This window comes from Muscardinus avellanarius (genome assembly GCF_963383645.1).
Source record: "Muscardinus avellanarius genome assembly, chromosome: 8".
NCBI lineage: Eukaryota > Metazoa > Chordata > Mammalia > Rodentia > Gliridae > Muscardinus > Muscardinus avellanarius.
This window is the reverse complement of record NC_137794.1, coordinates 89,542,565-89,566,226: the sequence shown is the minus strand read 5'-3', so window position 1 is coordinate 89,566,226 and position 23,662 is coordinate 89,542,565. Positions and strand designations below refer to the sequence as shown.

The 23,662-nt window shown below is 42.7% G+C and overlaps 1 protein-coding gene across 1 annotated transcript in view; it reads left to right on the top strand.

Moving 5' to 3' along the window:
• The window catches only part of MAP7 (microtubule associated protein 7), a gene marked incomplete at both ends in the record, with an annotated part of 181,780 nt that overhangs the window by 127,066 nt on the left and 31,052 nt on the right, over positions 1-23,662 (top strand). The window contains 4 exons of the mRNA XM_080700132.1: positions 7,582-7,745; positions 9,444-9,561; positions 14,415-14,525; positions 19,592-19,705. Coding sequence (XP_080556258.1) covers positions 7,582-7,745; positions 9,444-9,561; positions 14,415-14,525; positions 19,592-19,705 — 507 coding nt within the window. The remainder of the gene's footprint in view (positions 1-7,581; positions 7,746-9,443; positions 9,562-14,414; positions 14,526-19,591; positions 19,706-23,662) is intronic.

The window sequence follows — 23,662 nt, the reverse complement described above, 5'->3', positions numbered from 1 at the left end:
GGGGGAGCACTGGCCTTGGAGTGCGTCCCAGCCCATGCCGCTTAGCATAAAGGCTCATTGTTTGCTTCTAGAGTCAGACAGCCCAGAGTTTGAATTCTAGCCGCACCACTTACTGGAGACCTTAGACAGGTTACTTCACTTCCCTGTATCTTAGACTTCTCATAATTAAATATGTTAAATAGCAGTGTCTGCCTTCGAGTGGCTGCAGAGATAATACCTGTAAATCACCCCCACCCGACCCGTGTCTGGTGATAAAGGTGAGGGTGGCAGCTAAACGAGTCCACAGAGCTGGTGCAGGTGCTGGCACTGGGGACGCCTGATGTTTCAGAGCTAAGGGGCTGCAGATAGTGGGATGTTTGTGCTTGTCAGCCCTGTGCTTCCTGGGAAAGGCTCTGCAAGAAAGCCAGGTGAAGAACAGGGCTGCACTGTGGTGAGTGTGAGAGAACTGGGGTTAAGATGCTAAGAGATTCCAAAGACAGCCATTGGTCTGGCTGGCAAAACTCCCTTACTTTAGCAGAGGCTAAGTACTCCCTTAGGCCTGACACAGAAAGCAGAGCATGATGGGTACAGCCTGTGATTCCACTGTTTGGAGGTCGAGAAAGGAGGATCACAGGCTCAAGACCAGCCTTCAGAATAGAAAATAAAATAGAGCTGGGGGTGTGGCTCAGACTTATAACTACCCTGAGTTCAATTCCTTGTACAAAAAATAAAAAATCCTGGCTCTGAAGGTAAAAATTCCTGGAAATGATTATCCTTGATCTCTTTGTTTTGCTTCCTTATTTCAGAAGTCATTCAGCTTCTGCATGAAAAAGGTTCTTGGTCTCCCAAAGGTGTAAACTGCTATCCCAGCACCTCAGTCCCAAGGAGGTCGGGAATCAGGGAGGCCCTTGGGGAAAGGAGAGGGGGGCAAGAGACTGAATTGTGAGAACCCTACAAGTTCATACTTCTGGTTTGTTTTTGTTTTTCTATTTATTGCAGATCTGGTTATTGAACCAAAGGGCATTCTATGACTGAGCTATGTCCCTAGCCCTTTTCTTTTTTATTTTGAGATTTGGAGACAGAGATTCACTTAATTGTCCAGCTGGTCTCAAACTTGAGAGTCTCCTGCCTCAGCTTCCCAAATAGTAAATACCAGCATGTACCACCATACCCTAACCAGGGTCATACTCTAGGGTTTTTTTTTTTTTTGGGGGGGGGAGTAGTACTGGGAATTAAACCCAGGAGCATTCTACCTCTAAGCTACATACCCAGCCCCCCACCCTTCTTGTCTAATTTAAAATTTTGAAACAAGGTCTCACTAAGTTTCATGCACTGGCCTAAAACCTGGGATCCTCCTGTTTCAGACTCCCAAGTACTGATATTATAGGCATGTACCTTCACGCCTAATCCCATCATCTTACTCTTTTTTTTGGTGGGGGGGAGCTACAATTGAACCCAGGGGATTCTACCTCTGAGCCAGACCCCCAGCTCTGTTTAATTTTTATTTTGAAACGGTCTAAGTTACTGAGAGTCTTGCTTAATTGCCGAGGCTGTCCTCAGACCTACAAGCCTTCTCTCTCAGCCTCCCAAGTACTGAAATAACAGGCATTTGCCACAATGTCCAGCTGAACTTATCTTTATAAGCTTAGAATGTCTAACCATGGAGCTATATGAAATCTAAGTAGAAAAAATTTGAGTAGGTTATAACATAGCACTTTAATATACATGAAGATAGGATAGTTGTGTGAGATGAACATTTAGTGAGAAAATGATAGAAAAGGAAAGATTATGAAGACTTGCCAGAAGGCTGTGAAGAGAAGGACTGGCACTAAGTATGACACCAAGCTGCAGGCAGGAGAACCACGAGGTGGTTTCAGTGATTAAGATATAAATCTACTAAGGACAGGATACCAGTAATGGCAGAGGCAGCAAACACATAGGCATGGATCTAAAATTTATTGTGATAACAAAGTCACCTAGACTTGTGACTAAATGGATTTGGGGACAGAGTGTGCCAACTTCTACTCACATACAGGACTAAAGGGAGATGAAGCCCCAGGTGTGGAATTAGGCTGAGTCCAGATTGACTAATGGTAGCTCCAAGAGGCCCAGTAATATTGCCCCAGAGTGGAGATCATTCAGTGGATGGTATCAGGCCAGCCTGGGAAGAGAGAATATTCTATTCTACAAAGACCCAATAGTTAAGACGAACAGTCAGAAAAAAAACCCAGTACCTCGAGCAGCAACAAAAGCATCAAAAGTGGTTGAAAGAAATAATTTCTTGGAGCCAGAAAATTACTGGTGCTTATTAAGGTCATGCTTCTTACCAGGCAATTGTCTGCTGTATAATATTCAAACGAGTTGAATAGAACAACTGAAGTGACAAGTTGAGAAGGCCTTGAACTGTCACCACGGCTGGATACAGTCACTTTGCTTGGAGTTACCCAGTCCTTTATCTCTTTTTTTAGTTCATTTATTCAAACCTACCTAGCCATCTGCTAAACATTGTGAAGACCAGGAAGAACTAGCCAGTAGCCGGCAACAGAGTGGCTCCCATCCGGATTGTCCAGAGGGAGCTGGTGGAACACCTTGACTGTGCCACTCAGGAGCAGATGCTCGGAGCAAGGGGTGTTCTTCGAGGACTCGAAGGACAATAGGAGTTTCCCAGGTGGAAGGAGGTGTTTTGCACAGAGGTGGCATGTACAAAGGTTCAGCGATTCTAAGGCCAAACTAAGGAGTTGGACAGGGGAACCGTGAGGTTACTAACAGCTTTTTCAGATTTGCTCGTGTGGGGAGCCGTCTGAAAACTATGAGTAGGATAGGTTTGAAGAGTTTCTAAAAGACAGCAGCTGAAGCAAGATGGGCGTGAGCGCTTGAAATAGAAGACCACAGAGACTGCACTTGTGTGTAAGAGGCTGTTCTGATGTCACACAGTCAGGTCCACTGTTGAGATGTGTTGACTTAGGGCGAGCATCCACGAGGGAGAAACTGAGGAAGACCTGGAGGTTCCGAACTTCATAGACAACTTGGTCTCATGAATCTGTTGTCAGAAGACAGACGAGGTCCTGTTGGGGGTCGGGAGGAATATAAGCTTTGGAAGTCACACCTGAAAAAAAATCCCAGCTCTATTTTAGACCGTGAGATTGTAGGAATATTATTTAACTTTTTTAGACCTTTATACTCATTTGTACTTTTTTTTGGTACCATTTTGTCTGGTACCATTTGTACCATTTTGTCTGGTAGTAATATGGAAACATTTATTTATTTATTTATTTATTTATTTATTTATTTATTTATTTTGGTGGTACTGGGGTTCCTGGAAACCCTTCTACCTCCGGGCTACATTCCCAGACCTACTTTATATTTTCTCCTGGCTCATTCTTTATTTTTATGCTTTATTTGGGACTTCATTTTATAGTTTTTTGTCTTTCTCTTTTTCTTCTTCTTCTGTAATATTAGGTATTAAATCCAGAGTCGCCGCATACTAGGCAAATACTACCACTGAGCTACATCCCTAGCCCGGCATTCCTGAGTAATTTTGTTTTTAGCCCAATCAAGAAGTCTCAGTGTGCCGGGCGTGGTGGCTCATGCTTATAATCCCCGCGCTTGGGAGGCAGAGACAGGAGGATCGCACAGGTTCGAAGTCAGCCTCTCTGGTTTAAGAGACCCTATTTCCAAATAAAAATATAAAATAGGTCTGGTAGTATAGCCCGGAGGTAGCAGGGTTCCATCCCCAGTACCACCAAAAAAAAAAGTCTCAGTCTAATAGTCTTGGTTTTTTTTTTTCCTTCTAGCTGATTTTTTTAAACCCCCACCCCATTTTTTTTTCCCCTGTGTATGAGGGGAGAAGAGAAGGTTGGTGATATGGAGGCAGGAATTGGTGAGATGCAGATAAATACTGTTGATTCCAGATCCCCTTATTGATTTTACCATCCTATTGTGATCATTTTATTCTCCTTTAAGGCCTTATTCAGTGAAATTAATGAGTATGTCCTGCATAAATGCTCTAAGTCCTATAAAACATTTTTACCTCTCTATCTTGAGTTTTTGTTGTCAGGATTTTTATTTGTTTGGCGGCTTGGGAGTTAAGCCCAAAAGCATTCTGCTTCCAAACTACACTCCAGCCTTTTTTATTTTCTATTTTGAAACAGGACTTCACAGGGGCCTCACTACGTTGCTTAGGCTGGCCTTGAACTAGTAATTCTCCTATCTCAGCCTCGCAAATACTGGTATTACAGGCACGCACCACCGCTCCCAGCTCTTCTCCATCTTTAGACGCTCTTATTTCCCTCTGGGGACAGTGGGATATATTCTCACCCAGGTAGCATACACCTGTTTGGCAGGACCAGGCTAAGCACCCTCTGGCTCACAAGTACAGCATCTGATTGCTCTGTCCTACCTGTGTTCATCCTGCCAGCTGTATGCTTTCTTTTTTTTTTTTTTTTTTTTTTTTTGGTGGTACTGGGGTTCCTGGAAGCCCTTCTACCTCCGGGCTACACTCCCAGACCTATTTTTACATTTTTATTTGGAAACAGGGTCTCCTAAGCCAGCCCGCGGCTGGCTTCGAACCTGCGCGATCCTCCTGTCTCTGCCTCCCAAGCGCGGGGATTACAAGCGTGCGCCACCACGCCCGGCCCAGCTGTATGCTTTCTATGGCAGTAGGATAGGAATTACGATGATGATCATAAAGACACGTGCTGTCATTATTTACTCTGTTGAATCTGTACTTGGGGCTGCAAAACAGCCCCATCAGGAAGATGCGCTGTCCACCATTTCAGAAAACAGTACAACAGACAGGCGTCATTCCTGGTTCACTGGCCTGTAGCTGGAAAGTGACAGTATGGGGCAGGCAGAGCTTGGAGGTAGAATGCCCCTGTGTCCAATCCCCAGCACCAAAAAAGTACATAAATTTTAAAAAGTATCCTGGTGGCAACAGCTTTGGAATAACTGACTTGTTTGGGTTTGTTTGTTTATGGAACTGGGGATTGAATGCAGGAGTGTTCTCCCACTGCACGGCACCCCCAGCCCTTTTAAATTTGAGACAGGATCTAGCTAAATTGCCAAGGCTGGCCTCAAATCTGTGATCCTCCTGCCTCAGCTTCCCAGGTCACTGGGACTACAGGCATGCCCACTCTACTCAGCCTGGCGGGTGGCTTGCACAAGAGACTTTTTTCTCACAGGTGGACACTGGTAAGTGTAGGTCACTGTTTGGTTTGGTTTCTGGTGAGGGCTTCCTTCCTGGCTTGCAGAGGGCCCTCTCTCCTCCTGTGGTCTTTCCTCTGAGCCCACACAGAGGAGAAAGGGAGCTTCCCTGTGTATCTTCTTATAAAGACACTAATCCTGTCAGATTAGGACCCACCCTTATTAATGCATTTAACCTTAATTACCTCCAACAGTCCCTATTTCCAAATATAGTCACTTTGGGGGTTAGAGCTTTGACACTGGAATTTGAGGCAGAGAAATACATATTCAGTTTTATAGCAATTGCTAGGGGAGGTGTGTATGTGTATGAGTACATGTGCATTTTCAAAATTCTTATTTCTTTCTTTCCTTTTTTTTTTTTTTTTTTTTTTGATCTGGTGATGGAACCCAGGGGCATTTGACCTCCGAGCTACACTCCCTGCCCTATTTTTAAATTTTTAAATTAATTAATTAATGTTTTTTTTTTGGTGGTACTGGGGTTCCTGGAAGCCCTTCTACCTCCGGGCTACACTCCCAGACCTATTTTTACATTTTTATTTGGAAACAGGGTCTCCTAAGCCAGCGCACGCGGCTGGCTTCGAACCTGCGCGATCCTCCTGTCTCTGCCTCCCAAGCGTGGGGATTACAAGCGTGCACCACCACACCCGGCCTTATTCTTTATTTTGAAACAGGGTCTCACTAAGTTGCAGGGTGACTCGCTAAGTAGCTGAGGCTGTCTGCAAACCGTAATCCTCTGGTCTCAGCCTTCCGAATGCTGGGATTATAAGTGTGTGCCACCATGCCCGACTTAAAATTCTCTTTTCTTAAAATGAGAAAATGCACCATCTTGAAATAACCTACCCTCTGTAGAGAATATTTTAAATGACTAAAGTTCTTAGAATAAATTAACTTTCCATTCTTATTAAAATATCAAACCTTTTATGTGCTGGCCTTGGATTTTAAAAAATCGCATGATCTGTATGCAGCACGTCAACCCAGCACTTACTGCATGCTCTGAAATAACAAAGTACTATTTGCTGTTTCTGCGGTATTTGTCTAGTCCCTGTTTGACTGTTGGCAGTCATTTAAAGACAGCGCTGCAATAGGATCTCTACATCCTGCTCGAAACCAGGAGTGGGACAGAAGTTGGGCTAAAGAAGTATGCTGCCTTCAGAAGACTATTTAGGATAAAACCAGTTGTTACTGGAAGAATGTGTAGTCCTCTTGTGATTTTACAGCACAACCTTAAGAAACACCTTTGTTTCTGAATTAAAATGAAGATGACAGTGATAGCAAAACTTGCCTACATGTTTATAAAGCACAAAGAACTGTTCTACCTGCTTTCGCTGTAATTATTCTTTTAATTCTCACAGAAAACCTACAAGGAAGGTCCTATTGTTACCCACAACTAAACCTGACAGAATCGATCCTAGGGAGGTCAAGTAACTTACCCAAAAACACCCTGCTGTGGGTCAATGAATCCGGAAGTAGCTCCCAGAAGATCAGGAAGTGTTTACTGAGCAGCTTAGAGGGCTGGGTGCAGCTGGGTGGCAGAGCAGCTGCAGGAGGCCCTCAGGAGCAGCTGCTTCTCCTGCCACCACTGGCCACCCGTCTACCAGTGAGGGGGACGAAACACCCATTACTTATGTGAGGCTATGGCTTTGATTCTCAGCACTGTAAAAATGATTAATTAAATTATCGGTCCTTGCAATTTTCCTGTCTCAGTACTAGGATTACAAGCATGCACCACCAGGCCTAGCTGACTGATTTTTTTTTTAATTGAACATTCTCATCCAGCCTTTGATAGGCTTAGGTATTATCTAACTAGATCATGAGCTCCTCCAACACGAGGTGGCCACTTACTTGGTTTGCTTTTAAAGGACAGATAGTACTGTTGGTTTCTAGGGCATCGTCATCAATTAGAATTAAGGCCAGTGCGCTGTTTATGAAACTAGAGGGCTGTATCATTCCCCAATGAGTAGGATTCATTGCATCTTCTTTGACTTCATGATTAGCATATTAAATTATACTAAAAACCAACAGCATTATAGTACTTTCTTCCTGGGAACTTGAGGAAAGGCCAGGCTTGGTCAACATAAGACCATAGAGCCCATATTTGGTTTGGGTTGAGAGGGTTGTTTGTTAGTTTTGGTAGTAGAGATTGAACCCAGGGCATCCCACCTCTGAGCTTCATCTCTGGCCCTTTTTATTTTAAAGCAGGGACTCATTAAGTTCCTAAGGGTCTCAGTAAGTTGCTGAGGCTGGCTTCGAAACTGTGATCATCCCTTCTCAGCTTCCCAAGTGCTAGGATTACAGGTGTGCACCACCATGCCCAGCCCAGCCCATATTTGTTAAATGTGGACCACTCAGCCATAGCCATTCAAGTTTCAAACTGTGGGTTTCTCTGTTTTTTCTCTGAAGCTGCGCGAGAAATCGTCTGGTTAGAAAGAGAAGCGCGCGCCCGGCAGCACTATGAGAAGCACCTGGAGGAGCGCAAGAAGAAGCTGGAGGAGCAGCGGCTGAAGGAGGAGCGCAGGAGGGCGGCGGTGGAGGAGAAGCGGAGGCAGCGGCTGGAGGAGGACAAGGTGGGCGCCCTGCGGGAGGGGTCTGGGGCTTGCCTGCGCGGCACACTTAGGTGGAATTTTGCAGTCCGGTGCCCAAATGCTCGGGTGCCGGAGTCATCAGAGTCACAGGTGGCTGTGCGTGCTGGGAGGGGCGGAGGGTATGGGAGGCAAGCGGAGGAGAGACTACTGGTTATTACTGCAGGACTTTAAAATCCCTGGTCTAAGCCGGGCATGATGGTGCAGGACTATAATCCCAGCACTTGGGAGGCTGACACAGGAAAATCCCAAATTCAAAGATAGCCACAATAATTTAGCAAGGCTCTCAGCAACTGAGTGAGGCCCTGTTTCCAAATATAAAATAAAATAGAGCTGGGGGTGTGGGTCAGAGATAGGAGTTAGAAAGCCCCTTGGTTAAATCCCCACCACACACGCGCGCACACACACACACACACACACACACACACACACACACACACTCACACGCACGTACGTCCTGGTCTTAACCTTTAACTTATTAATGTTCAGTTAATCTGTACTGAAGTGTTAAAACTATCCAAGTTATTGGGTTTCTGTAGGGGTTTACTATTTCTAACCATTTACACATAGATACCCCATTTAACACTCATCTCTTGTTGCATATCAGTTTGTGCAAACATGAAAACTGAGACTCAGAATGGGTTATTTATAAGACTGTATACCTCAGAGAGTCTTGGGTTCAGGATTATGCACATCCTCAGGTTCTTGCCTTCGTTTTCTTGTTTGCTTATTTGTTTGTTTGGTTGGTTTGGGGGTTTTTTTGTGTGTGTGTGCGATACTGGGGATGGAACCTAGGGGCATTCCACCTCCAAGCTACACACTCAACCCTACTTTTTTTTTGGGGGGGGGCACTGGGGTTCCTAGATATCCTTCTACCTCCGGGCTACACTCCCAGACCTATTTTATATTTTTTATTTGGAAACAGGGTCTCTTAAGCCAGCGCGGCTGGCTTCGAACCTCCGCGATTCTCCTGTCTCCGCCTCCCAAGTGCGGGGATTACAAGCGTGTGCCACCATGCCCGGCTTAACCCTTCTTTTCATCCTTTATTTTGAAACAGGGTCTCAGTGAGTTGCAAAGGGCCTCACTAGCTGAGGCTGGCCGCGAACCACAATTCTCCTGTCTCAGCCTCCCAAATGCTGGGATAATAAGTTTGCACCACCATGCCCGTTGGTCTTTGTTTTGTACTTATGGTACCATGTAAGCTTGGCAACATATAACTTTGTGGAAAAACACCTGCCTAGCATGCTTGGTGCAAGGTTTTGGATTTGATCCCCAGCACCTCAAAAAAAAAATATATATATATATATATATATATATGGTACCTTACGTGTTAAGCATCAGTTTAAGCTAAGACCTGCACTACCATGCTTCTGTGTGTCGATGACCCTATCATAAGGGTCACTTACATGAGTGCCTTCTGTACAGCAAAGGCTTTGTGAACTCTGGGACGTAATGGTTTCAGTAACCTGCGTCTATATTATCCCTATCTTAAGATAAAGATTAGTTGTTAAGAAATAGATTAGGAGAAGTAGATGGGAAATTTAGGTAGCACCCCTCACTCCACTCTGCCTTAAGTTTGAGGCTGAATGCAATCTCTGTTCCATTAAGGAACCTCTGTTTCATTTAACTGTTATTAATGGAATAACCTCTGTTCCATTAACAGTCTCTTCTGTTCCATTTAAGGAACGCCATGAAGCTGTCGTACGACGTACAATGGAAAGGAGCCAGAAGCCCAGACAGAAGTATAACAGGTGGTCATGGGGCGGCCCTCTCCACGGGAGCCCCAGCATCCACAGTGCAGGTAAGCACACAGGGATCACTTTCACACATCTGTTTTGTTTTTTCTGGACACTGTAATGTACGTTTGCTTTTTTTGTTCTTCCTAAATCTAAATTTGCAAAATAAAAATCTTGCTGAAATGATTGACTAGAGTTAAATGATGCTTTCACTGTTTGAGAATAAGAGGGTGATGGAGGTAAGAAGATAAGGCGCTTTTTTCTCTTGACACAGGCTGCTTTTCTCAAGTGTTAAAAAATGCCTTAGAGAACGCTGCAAAATTTCTAAAACTGGCTAGTCTCAACTCTATTTTAGTAATTCATTTGCATCAGGATTTCAGGATTCTGGAGGAGTAAGTTAACCCGTTTTGTCTTCTCTTTTGAAGAATCATAGTAATATTGATGAATCAGAACCAGTACTATGAGCTTATGCAGTCTGACTCTAAATAAAGTATATGTAGCACAAATGCTGTTAGAAAATATGCAGGTCTTAAGCTAGACATAGTCATAGGTGTCTAAAGCTGTTTCCTCCTTCTTGAGTGAATATAAAATAATACTGAAATCTGGACTTAGTAAAAGGCTTTATTTTTCTACTGTAAATTCAATACGCCTTGAATTTTACATAGTTTGTCAGTTCTTTTTCATTTGTGTGGATCCAGTCTTTTTTTCTTTTGTTTAATTTACTTTGAAACGTCATGTCTCATGTTCTGTCCCCAGGTGGTTTGGTTGAGTCTTCATTCACGTTTCTCGAGTTAGCAGGCCTGGACCACCACTTCACACCTTTGGGTGGTACTAGAAACTCGGGTACAGACACCCCTGTCATTGCTGACTGCCTGCCCCGTAGCTAGCTCCTCCGCCCTAGGCCCAGATGCTCCATAGCTGAAGCATCGCTGCCTTAGTCCTGATGCATGCCTGCGGGCCCACTGCGTAGACCTAGATCTGGGATTGGCACAGCCTTCCTTAAGTGTGATGATATGACTAGGGTGACTTAAAGGTGTTGAAATAATTACCTGTGGCATGTCTCCTTTCTCAAGTGGTCATTTGGCATTAAAAAAAAAAAAAACCTTTTAAAAATATTTTTTAGGGGCTGTGGTTGTGGCTCAGTGGTAGAGTGCTTGCCTAGCATGCTTGAGGCCCTGGGTTCCACCCCTAGCACCACAACAAAACAAAGTTCAGCTGAAAATTTACCTGGGATTAAAGTACATCCAATCTAGCCCCCCCGACCCCCACTCCATATTGCTGTAGCCACTGTTCGTTTTATCTAAATAACTGCATTTTTGTTTACTCGGTTCTCTTTCACTCCTAACATTCTATGTATTTCATATACTCCTTTTCTGAAAAATCACCAAATGAGTATCACCACACTCCCTCTCGTGGACAGTGAACCAGACTTGAAGACACTTTTTCCCTTGGTTCTTTGCCACCTGGTGATATCCGGGAGAGCGCATATCAAATCTGTGTCAAGAGAGTCATTTACATTTGATGTTTCACTCTAGAAACAATTTTAAATATATGTTCCATGCAGAAAAATTGTCATGGCGTATATTTTTATGACCCCAGTTTTCTTTTATGTTGCTTCATTCTTTATTTGATAGAATTACATTCTGTTCTATGTTGTCAAACATTTTGAAGAAAAAAATAAAGCTGCTTAGCTTTACTCCTTGCTTCCATGCTCAGAAGCTAATATATAGCCTTTATTTCTGCCACTCAGAGTAAGAGAAACAAGTGACAGATTTGTGAGCTAGGATAAAATCCACTTTTTTATAAGAGCTGCAAATTAGAGCAGATTGCCGCTGCGCTGGAACAGACAGATTTCTCTGAAAATAAATGGAATTTGCCAGAGTGCTCAGAGACTCTAAAGAGTCTCTGATCTGCTGATATGTTCAGAGCAACAACCAGGTCTTCCTCTCTTGAATACCTTTCATGTCACAACGCCACCTGCGGCACCATGCATGCTTAGTATTTGCTGACCAGCAAACAGATCCTTGAAACTGTCACATTAAAATTAGCCCACAGCAGGGTGTGATGGTGCACTGTAATCCTAGTACTCGGAAAGCTGAACTAGGAGGGTTACAGGTTTGAAGATAGGCTCAGCAATGTAGCAAGACTCTGAGCAACCTAGCAAGACCCTGTTTCCAAAACAACAACAACAACAACAATAATAATAATAATAATAATAATAATAATAAAGTTCTGGGTGTGTAGCTCCGAAGTAAAATGTCCCTGGGTTCTTTTCTCAGAACCACAAAAATAAATAAATCAGCCCTTTTCCAACTGTTGGCATGACAACGACAACTAGTCTAAACATTTTTATTCTTTTAAAAACTGATTCTGAAGCCTGGTGTGATGGCGCACACTTGTAACCCCAGCATTTGGAGGCTGAGACAGGAGGATCATGGTTCTCAGACAGCCTCAGTTACTTAGTGAAGCCCTTTGCAACTCAGTAAGACCCGTTTCAAAATAAAGAATAAAAAATAGGGCTGGGGGATATAGCTTGGAGGTACAATGCCCCTGGGTTCCTTTCCCAGTATCGCAAAAAAAAAAAAAAAAGAAACCTAAAAAATAAACTGATTAGGTATAAATTCATTTGTGAATTTGTTTTTTATTCAGTGAGAAAAGAAATTAATAAGAATTGGCTCATATATCAAGTAGGATAACACACTAGTATTGTAACTCCGTAAGATCCTCCATGGAGGATCTAGATGTCTTACCATTCACAGTATTTTGATGGGCCAGAAGGACCTAATCTAGCTCATGTTTTCCATTTGCTCTGAAACAGAACTAAATGTTTTCAATGTCCTATTGGGAATCTGCCTGATGATAGATTTGCAGGTAGATATCATTTTCCCTGAAATAAAGCTTAATATATAAAAACAATATCAGAGAATGTGTTGCTATAAAACCACTTCGAGCCGGGCGTGGTGGCACACGCTTGTAATCCCCGCACTTGGGAGGCAGAGACAGGAGGATCGCGCAGGTTCGAAGCCAGCCATGCGTGCTGGCTTAGGAGACCCTGTTCCTAAATAAAAAAATGTAAAAATAGGTCTGGGAGTGTAGCCCGGAGATAGAAGGGCTTCCAGGAACCCCAGTACCACCAAAAAAACAAAAAAACAAAACAAAACAAAAAAAAAAACCACTTAGAAATGACTGGTTTTCCTCCCCTGTGCCCTGTATCTTACATTTCCTTTCTCTTTTTACCTTTCTCTTTAGTATTGCTTATTGAACCCAGGGGCCTTCTGTTTCTGAGTGACACTTCTATCCCTTTTTATTTTTAATTTTGAAATAGGGTCTTACTAAGTTGCTGACACTGGCCTTGAACCTATGATCCTGCTATCTCAGCCTCACAAGCACTGGATTACAGTGTGTACCACCACCCCTGGCTTGTACCTCACATTTCATCATAAAGCTATTCCTTTTCATGTTTTCCCAGATCTTGCCTGTGTTAAGATTGCTGTAAGAGCCCGTCAGTTAAGTGTAAATGTCAATCACAGAAATGGCATTTAGTGGTTTTTTAATAATAATAATAATAATAATAAATATTGTTTTAACCATAAAAATAATCCCAATTGAAAATAGAAACATCTAATGTTAATGGAAAACTTGCATATCACCAAGTGTACTATAAATAATACCCCAAAATGATTGCTCCTTGGGGAAAGTTTATTGCAAAACATTTACTGTTAATTAGACCTATGGAACTGGGTTTTGAAGGCGTCTATGACAAGGCCTGTCTGTGTTTTGTTTTATAAGCAGCTAACAATGGAAAATAAAATATGGCAAGATGCCTTCAATTTCAACTATTGTAAGTCAGAGCATCCACTTACCTGTTAGACAAATTTATATGGAGATCTTTAGACTTTAATTATATGTAGTTTTATTTACAGAACATAATTTGTGCTCACAAGCATGATTACAGCTTGGTTGCTCTGCACCCAAAGCAATTTAACAGAGCTGATTTTTCTCTTTCATGTGGCTGTTTTTTTTCCTTCTGATTTGGACTTTAAGTGTTAGTTTAAAATGATTTGACTACAAGTGAATACTAATTCTCATCAACTTAGAATTCTGATTTCATTTATATTGCTGTCAATTTTGCTGGGCAAGTTTATTTGCAAGCCACAGTAAACTCTGAGGGCACCGAAGTGTGGTTTTTAAACAAGAAAGGTTGCAGTGGCCATCCTCTTCTACACTGAGAGCATTTCTTTGTGTTTCTTTTTTTTTTTTTTTTTTCCCAGTGGTACTACCTCCGGGCTATAATCCCAGTCCTATTTTTATATTTTATTTGGAAACACGGTCTCACTAAGTTGCTGAGAGCCTCACTAAGTAGCTGAGGCTGGCTTCGAACCTGCATGATCATCCTGTCTAAGCGTCCCAGTGTTTCTTGTTTTTTTAACTATAAAGAACTACAATGTCCTGAGTAAAAACAACTCCACATGCAAAACGATGGGCAAGAACCTGAATCTATGTGCTTCCCACTCCAGTGCTTGCTGTGTATTTCACCAGCACCATCACATCCCTTGCCCCTACTTTCAGAATCCCTGAAGGCGCGCACTTTTACGGTCCTTTGCTTCGTAGTGTGTCTGTTATTTTTGTAGCCCTTCATTGGCCTCCCTTTTGTCTTCACCCACTCGTTGTATAATAACAATATCCTTGAGTGTCAAGCTGGTGCACTGAATATTTATTTTATCCTAGAGGAAAAATGGATTTTATTTCTAGCCTTTAAGTTACCTTTAACACGTCCACTTGGAAAACTGTGCTATGGTGAAAGATCTAGAAAGAGAGCTGAAAACCATCCAATCCTAGCTTTTCCTTCCACCAGTGAACTAAGAAATTGCGCTCCTGCATGCTGGCTGTCAATTCGCATTATCTCCATTTGTTTTAGATCCAGACAGGCGGTCAGTTTCCACCATGAATCTTTCGAAACATGTCGATCCCGTCATTAGCAAGCGGCTCTCCTCCTCATCTGCAACTTTGCTAAATTCTCCAGATAGAGGTACAGTCAAAAGGAAAACAAAAGAATGTTCTGTTATGTACTTAATGCTTTTCATTTTCTGGATGTTTACAGATGAAAATAAGCAATCTGAAGTTGCTTTCCCTACATTTCTTAAATAGGAAGAAAAAAACTTCAGAGTAAAAAAGCAATAAACGGCTGAACAGCATTTCCCTTGCGACGAGAACGTTTCTCATTTTAGAACGTGGCTGAATGGTTGCATTCAGCGCTGATGAAAGCGATGCTGCTCTCAACTCTTTAGTAAATGAGTTCACAGCACCAGAATCACCCGCTCGCCCACAAAAATGTACATAATCTTTGTTATGAACATTTCCTTTCCTTCAATCATACTGTCTGTGGCTTCTCGTCTGTACTTTGGGAATTCCAGGCTCTGACTTTCTAAAGACAACTTTCAATGATTCATGTTGGTCGATTTCATTTTGCCAATTTATTTCTCATTCAATCAAGCATTTCTTCCTGCATTTCTTCTCTGTGTGATTGGTTTTCTGGTGTCCACTCCTTTACACCTAAGGTATTTGGCCTGACTTAAAAAATATCATCATCGTATGGCCCCTGAAAAGTTTAGTAGTCACAGTCCTTCGGTGAACATCGGATCTGAGGTTTGTCCATTCTGTGGATTTACAGCACGTAAATGCTGAGAGTTTATTATAAAGTGAAAGTTTTATTTTACATATATCATAGAAGCGACAATAAGCCCTTAATATACGGTAAGCTATTTGTTTTACATTAACTTAAGATGATTATAATAAAACCAAAGAAGTATAGTGCAATATAAAAGCACACACATTAAAGGTAACAAATTGTGGTTACTTGAAGTACTTTATAAAAAACTGAGAAAGTTTCAGTGTTTATAATCTTAAAAAATATTATGTGTGCATGTTCTGTGTGTATGTGTATTTGTGTATTTTGTATTGTATAAAAGTTGTTATGGTATCATTGTGATGTACAATATTATATGAGTGTTGATGTTGATTTATAACTAATTTCATAAAGTAGTAAATGCTTGAGAATCTTCCTGTTCTTGCCTCCTAACCAAAACAATTCCTTTTATTTACCTAATCTATCTGAATTATCAATATTAGGCATATAGTAAAAATGAGCAGCCCTTCATGTTAAAGTATTATTAATTAAAATTTCTTTTAGAAATATTCTTTTTCTTCAAACCTGTTCTCCTAGTATGATGTAAAATATAGCATGTGAACACTGTTCTTACACTTGTCTGTTCAACTTTCCTTTGGAATTAGTCACTTAATCAGCACATTAATTCCATACTTTTGTGAACCCAGGTCGGAAACAAACCACAGGTAGGATTGTACCTCACTTTTTAAGTTCAACCTTGCTCACTGCTTCTGACAGACCCACAGCTGAAGTTAGGGTGAGAGTAGGAGTAGAGAGGTGAGCATCATCCTATCCGCTCTCTGTGGAATGACAGCACTGAACTGTCTTTCCAACTAGAAATAAGATGAGGTTTGATGGATTCTGCATCATACTATCTAATTGGATGCAAAAGATTCATTGGATGGATCATCTGCTGCAGTTGAGATCATAGTCTCCTGACTTACTGTCTCACAGGTTAATTACCACGTGAGAGGGACTAGAAGTGGGATCTCCAGCTGCTCAGGATGTGGGTGCTGCACTATATCTGCATCTTAGGCCACCTCGTGTGCTCTTCCGTCAGATAGATGAGAAGTGCGGTTCGAGCTGGGTGTGGTCAAGTAGATCACAGGTTCGCAGCCAGCCTCAGCAGTTTAGCAAGTCCCTTCACAACTTAGACCCTGTTTCAAAATAAAAAATAAACTAAGCGCTGGGCGTGGTGGCGCACCCTTGTAATCCCAGCATTCGGGAGGCAGACACCAGAGGATTGTGGTTCACAGACAACCTCAGCTACTTAGCGAGGCCCTTCGCAACTCAGCAACCCTGTTAAAAAAAAAAAAAAAAAACATTTAGGTTTTCTTCTCCTAATTAAAAAAACAAACAAACAATCTGTGTCTGTTTCTGCTTGGTACCTGTTACCTGAACAGCAGTGTCATGCCCATACGAGGAATGTGGTAGTGCAGACAGCCAAAATGCTGCTTACACCCCAGTCACTTAGACATTAATCGAAGCCTTGGTTTACCGCCTCAAATCTGGGTGGCAGGTCAATTGTCAGCGTCTCTCACTTTTTTTTTTCCCAATGCTTAAACTAAGGACCAATACCATAGAGTTCCATGAGAGTTCAAACTCGTCTTTCAGCTTTTTAATCTTAAAATCAGGATCTCCTGCAAATGAAAAAGAAGGAAATAATGCACTAACAACTCTCCATTTACTAACAGGTTAACAGGTTTTCTTCCACCTGTTATGAATTATGGAATCAATCAATCTCCCTTCCCTTCCCTTCCCTTCCCTTCCCTTCCCTTCCCTTCCCTTCCCTTCCCTTCCCCTCCCCTCCCCTCCCCTCCCCTCCCCTCCCCTCCCCTCCCCTCCCCTCCCCTCCCTCCCTCCCTCCCTCCCTCCCTCCCTCCCTCCCTCCCTCCCTCCCTCCCTCCCTCCCTCCCTCCCTCTCTCTCTCTCTCTCTCTCTCTCTCTCTCTCTCTCTCTGGTAGAAATTTCTCCTAGCACAATCTTTTATTCACAGTGTTGAGGGTTACTTTACATGGAAATTAAGGTGGCCTTGTAATGCTTTCACTTGGGCCACACTCCTAGTTAACACCCTAAAGACTCAGGGAAATAAAGCATTTGACCTACTTCTTGGAGAAAAGAAAGAAAACTTATCTTTTCAGTGATATCTTTCCTCTGCAGTGCTGAGCCACAGCCATCCCACAGCTTTTCTAAGAAAAGGAAGCATTCATCCTTCTTCCTTTTTATCATCTGTTGAATATCTACTATTGTTGAAATTTTCCAGTTATTTCCAATCACTTTTAATTCTGTGAACATAGTATAATTTTAAGTTCCGTTATATTATTCTGTTGTTACATTCACACTGCCCTGCTAGTTTATCTTTTGTTTATTTATTGATTTCTTGGTACTGGGAATTGAATCCAGGGGCACTCTACCTCTGAGCTACACTCTCAGTCCCATTTTATTTTCTATTTTGAAGCAGAGTCTCACTAAATTGTTAAGGGTCTTGCTAAGTTGCTGAGGCTGGCCTCAAACCTGCAATGCTCCTCTCATCTTGGATTTCAGGAATGCACCACCACACCTGGTTTGCCTTTCTAGTGTATGACAGTACTTACCCATGGTGCTTTCTACTAATTGTAAATATTGCTATAGTTTTTGTAACAGATCTTTCGTATTCATATCTTAATGCCACATAATATTTAATTCAACCAGAACTCTTCTAATAAACAAAATACCTTGAATAATTCACTAATTCTTAAATTCACCAGAGCTTTGATCCAATGACCCTCTTTTAAAATAAAGTCAAGTAAGCGGGCATGATGGCGCACACTTGTAATCCCAGCATTTGGGAGGCTGAGACAGGGGAATCTGAGTTCAAGGACAGCCTCAGCTACTTAGTGAGGCCCTTTGCAACTCAGTAAGACCCTGTTTCAAAATAAAGAATAAAAAAGTGTAGCTCGGAGGTAGAATGCCCCTGGGTTCCATTCCCAGTGCTGCAAAAAAAAAAAAAAAAAAAAAAAGAATAAAATAAAGTCAGGTAATTAAGGAACTTACTAGAAATTGATTCTTCCTTCTAAACAGGAGCCAATATTTTCTATGTAACAACAGAAATATATGGTTTTCATTTACTAAAACTAATATCCGAGCCAGGCATGGTGGTGCATGCTTATAATCCCAGTACTTGGTAAGCTGAGACAGGAGTATCACAGGTTCGCGGCCAGCCTCAGCTACTCAGGCCCTCTGCAACTTAGTGAGACCCTGTTACAAAATAAAGAATACAAAATAGGGTGTGTAGCTTGGAGGTAGAATGCCCCTGGGTTCAATCCCTAGTACTACAAAAGAAAACTAATAATTTTCTAGAATATAAGTGTCATTCCAAACACCTGCTCCAGAGGCAAGGGGACTTAATACCCGAGCTTTGTGGAACAAAAGTGCTCTGCCTGGCTTAGACAGTTTTAAAGGCATTTTCAAGTGACTTGAGAGTGCATTCTAAAACAGAGATATGTGATCACTTTACTGTAGTGATATTTATAGGAGTTTGCAAGTTTCTTTACTGGTATTTTTGGGAAATACCTTATGTGTTTTCATATGCTGTCACTGGAAGCTAACAATATAAGCAAAGCAATTATTTATAATTGGCATACTTTTCCCAACCATGGCTTTGCCAAGCCCCAGTACAATTTGGGGCCATATGTGATCACATTATTTCAACTTCATTTCCTAGATTCGTCAGGCACCCATTAGTAGTCTTCAAGACTACTATGTTTATCTTGGATTTTTACTTTTCTGTTTCATTTTATCTTGGTTCAGCCTTCTCAGCCCAAATTTTAATATCATTGACAAGCAGGGACCTGAACGACTCAGAAAGGAAAGGTCAAAAGGACTCCCACACTAATTGTGCATGAGCCTTTCATTGGGTTAATTCTTAACTCTCCACCAATTGCTCAAATAGCATCTCATGGGGATCCAGCAGAGTTTAATGGGAACCCTCCTATCTTTTATGTGAATCAGTCTTCCATTAGCCTGCCAATGCTCCTGTCCAGTTTATTATCCAAGGGTCTTAGGAAGCCCTTTGTCTGGGGTGGGTGCCATCCACTGTATCCAGATGCCTGTCAAGTAGGCTCTGGAGTTATCAGGTAGGGACCTGATAAATCTGTTAAGTGTTAGCTCTGTTTTAAAACCTGTTGAGTCCTAAAGGTGGGTAATAGCAGACTCCACAACCATAACCTCCTTTAGAGCCTGCCTCTAGCGTAACATCTTGCAGGAAGGGACATTCACAGGACAGCGGCTTCTCCAGGGCAGGGCTCCTGCTGCACTGACCCGCCTCAGCCCTCCTCCCCGAAAGCCTGGTCTCCAAGGCTGGGCACACGGAGGCAATAGGTGTGATGTTCTGTGCCCTCTTGGTCCTGGAAAGAATGCATCTAACATCTTCCTTATGTGGTGACGTCTAGCTCGCCGCCTGCAGCTCAGCCCCTGGGAGAGCAGCGTTGTTAACAGACTCCTGACGCCCACACATTCGTTCCTGGCCAGAAGTAAAAGCACAGCTGCCTTGTCTGGAGATGCAGGTAAAGTCCAGGTGCAAGTTTCCTGGGGAGGTCAAGTCCTCCTCTTGGAGCATACCCTCGCTGCCAGTGTTCATCTAATCCCACCTCCGTTCCTCCTGCCTCCCCTCTGCTCTGCGCAGTTGTCTGTAGGAGCTGGTCTTGTGCTCCTGCCTTTATTTCCTCTTAGCATCTGCCCCAGCATCTGATCTAAACACCAGACGACAGACAGACAGACCGACCGACCGACCAAGCCCCGCCCTGTGATCAAGTGACCTGGCTACCTCTGTCTTTTGATGAGGTTACCAGAAAAAACTAGCCCTTACCAGCCTTTCTTTCCACCCACCCTATATCTCAGCAGGTATTCAAAGGTAGATAAAATGCAATATTTAATACCAATATGTGGGCTTGGGAGTAAAATCAAAGTCCAAGCCTATTATTTAAGCATAGAGTTTCCTAATGTGGCTGCAAGCCAGCTGCTTATCCTCCCTGCCCCAGTCTATTATATGTAATCTAGGAATGGTACCCTGGCAGACTGCGCAGAGCTGCAGAGAAGGCTGATTATAGTGTAGAGAATACAATTAGTGTCACATTCACTGAAAATGTGTAGGACCTACCTAGTGCTGGCTGTTATTATTGTCGTCTATTTTTTCAAAATGCAAAACGTGCCTGAATGAGCCAATCAGCTCATTAACTTAATGAGAAGTTAGTGTATAGACTATAGTTGGTAAGAAAAGCTCCCATTAGGCTCTTGGTAACGTGGTAATCAGCTCATGGTGAGTTGGTTGAGATTTCACAACTGTGTCGGGGTACAGTTGGCGTATCTATGTGAACAGTCTCGCAGCCCTCATCTTTGGTGCTTAGGATATTACATACCTTCTTTGAAAAGTTCCCTTTAAAGATGCTCTGCCTCTGCAAGCCTCCTCACGCTCATTAGCTGACTTTATAAGTAATAATCTTTGTTGGTTTTATGGCGTCTTTCATCTCTGGTGCCCAGTAGGCGAATGAGTATCATCTGCCTCTCCTGGCGGCCCTGGGGGTCAGTCTAGAGAGAAGGAATGGGCATTCCCACCACCTTAGCAGGGGACCTGTGCACAGTGGCAGTAGGTGGCTGAGAGCAGAGTCACTTAGAGGACGGGTGCACTGGGCCTCAGGTGTGCTTTCTTCTCCCTCCTCAGCCCCTGGCTGGACCCCAGGGTTCTCTGTTTTCTGTAAAGTAACTCACCTATGAGCTGTCACACAGCATCTGAGGTATTTTGAAGAAAAAGTGTAACTTCTTCCAAGGTAGTTTATTTTTATGCCTTTGAATGTCATACTTTTACGCAAGTCTTGAAAGCCTTTCTTCATATTGAAGAACCTTTCAGACTACTTCTCTGTCCTGCTTCATAGGGTCTCCAGAGTTGATGACATTCATGCATCTGAACCTCCACGTCATATATTGTGTTGTACTAACAAACTGCTTCAAAGCTAGAAAACTGTCTGTATTTGCTATCTCTGTCACCACTAACTTTTGTCAATTCCTTTGCTCTTCCTCTAGTCTCCTCCAACACCATTCCCTCATTTCCCACTCATTTCACTTGCCCATCGTCCCCCTTCCTTCTTCTTCCCTCATTATTATGCTTAGTCAAAGTACCTTTTATTTGCAAGTTGGCTCTTCTTCACTTTGCAGTTTTTCCATTCTCCTATTCACAGATTGATACATTAATTTATTTTAAAGTGAAACAATGCATAGCCTCTATCTGAGTTGCCAGCTCTACTAACACATCCCGACCTTCCCTAGATCACTGTTACCCACACCATTGGTGCCGCTTGTTTACTGAACCAAAACTCTTAGCTTTTACGAAACGCTCCATTTGGGATTATGTATGTAAATGTGTCTTCCACACTTTTTTTCCAAAGACTTTCTGCATTCCATTTTCCCATGTACGCCTTAATCATTCTTTGCTGTCTCTTCATTTTAGTTTTGTCTCTTGACTTCATCTTATTCCCGAGTGCCACTGGCCAAAGGGTAGCCCACATCTGTGGGTGGGGCGGTCACAGTAGCAGATTAGGCATCCTGACCCCGAGGATGTTTGTTGATTGCAGACCCCTGAGCAAGTGTTAGAGCCAGAGAGAACTGGGAATGCAAGAGGCAATGCCTCTCCTTTGCAGCGGCTACTTTGGGTTGACTTCCCCGTACCTTTTCTTTTCAGAACATTCAAATACCTGTGACAGAGTTCATGATTAAATAAATGCATACATGTAAAATGGTTACAAGAGTACCTGGCATGACAGACCCACAATACGTGTTAGTGTTCCAGTAGGCAAATCTCCCATGCTCTCTGCTGCACTCCAGCCCTTGAAGCATGCTGCCTTGGCTCTCACTACCTGCTTCACAGAGAAGATCTTGAAAGACTTAAAGCCCTGCACACTCACTACCGAGGGTAGTGGAAGTCATTCTCAAAGCATTTTCATGAGAGCATGAGAGGATATTCATGTTTAGTTAAAGTACTTGGGAGCCAGGCGTGGTGGCGCACGCTTGTAATCCCCGCACTTGGGAGGCTGAAACAGGAAGATCGCATGGGTTCGAAGCCAGCCTCAGCTACTTAGTGAGGCTCTCAGCAACTTAGTGAGACCCTGTTTCCAAATAAAATATAAAAAAGGTCTGGGAGTATAGCCCGGAGGTAGAAAGCCTCTGGGTTTCACTCCCAGTACCACCAAAAAAATAAAGTACTTGGATATGGAGAGCACACTGGGGGGGGGGGGCTGTCTGCTGCTCTTATTCTTAGGAAAGGCTAGATTATTCAAACGATCAATTTTGATGGTTCCAGTTGGTTTAATTGCTACTGTTCAGAACAGCAGCGAATTTCATAGAATTTGATACAGTTTGGAACTTATAATGTTTGTTTTAGCCAGAGGTGTTTTGTGAAAAATTAAATTTTAGAATTTTTATAGGCTTAAGGATATTTATTTATTTATTTAGGTACTAGGGATGGAACCCAGGAGCTTTTCTACCTCCTGGCTATACTCCCAGACCTATTTTATACTTTATTTGGAAACAGGGCCACTTAGTTGCTGAGAGCCTCACTAAGTAGCTGAGAAGTGTGTTGGTTTGCCTTTAAATAGATAAAATACTGACAGAATTCTCCCCTGGAAATTATTACCCCTGTAATAAGTCTTAAAAACATGGTAAGACTTTGCCATTTAACATTTTTATTTTTATTTTTTGTTTTGTTTTGTTTTTTTGGTGGTACTGGGGTTCCTGGAAGCCCTTCTACCTCCGGGCTACACTCCCAGACCTATTTTTACATTTTTATTTGGAAACAGGGTCTCCTAAGCCAACGTGCGGCTGGCTTCGAACCTGTGCGATCCTCCTGTCTCTGCCTCCCAAGCGCGGGGATTACAAGCGTGTGCCACCACGCCCAGCCTATTTTTATTTTTTATTGGTGCTTTTTTTTTTTTTTTTTTTTTTTTTGCAAGTTTGGGGATGGAACCCAGGGGCATTAGACCTCTGAGCTACACCCCTGCCTATTTTGTATTCTTTATTTTTAAACAGGGTCTCACTAAGTTGCAGAGGGCCTCACAAAGTAGCTGAGGCCGTCCACCAACCACGATCCTCTGGTCTTAGCCTCCTAAATGCTGGGCTTACAAGTGTGCACCACCACGCCTGGCTGCATTATAGTCTTACATCATAATGTAGGTCATGTTGACAATGCCATATGCTCACACAGTACTTGGTGCCCTCCTCCTGCCTCCCCACTTCCAATACCAAGTGTCCAGGTTAACAATGTCATGTTCACATGTATACACATAGTCACAGGTATCATTTCCATTAATGCACCTCAGCCTTCTTCCTCCCTTACCCTTCCTCCCTGGCTGCACTGAGGATCGCCTCCATTATCTGGAGTCCCTCTGGTATCCCAAATACTCCAAAGCTCAAGCATATTAGAGAAAATATATGTCCCTTCTCTTACTGTGCTTGGCTAATCTTACTTAACATAG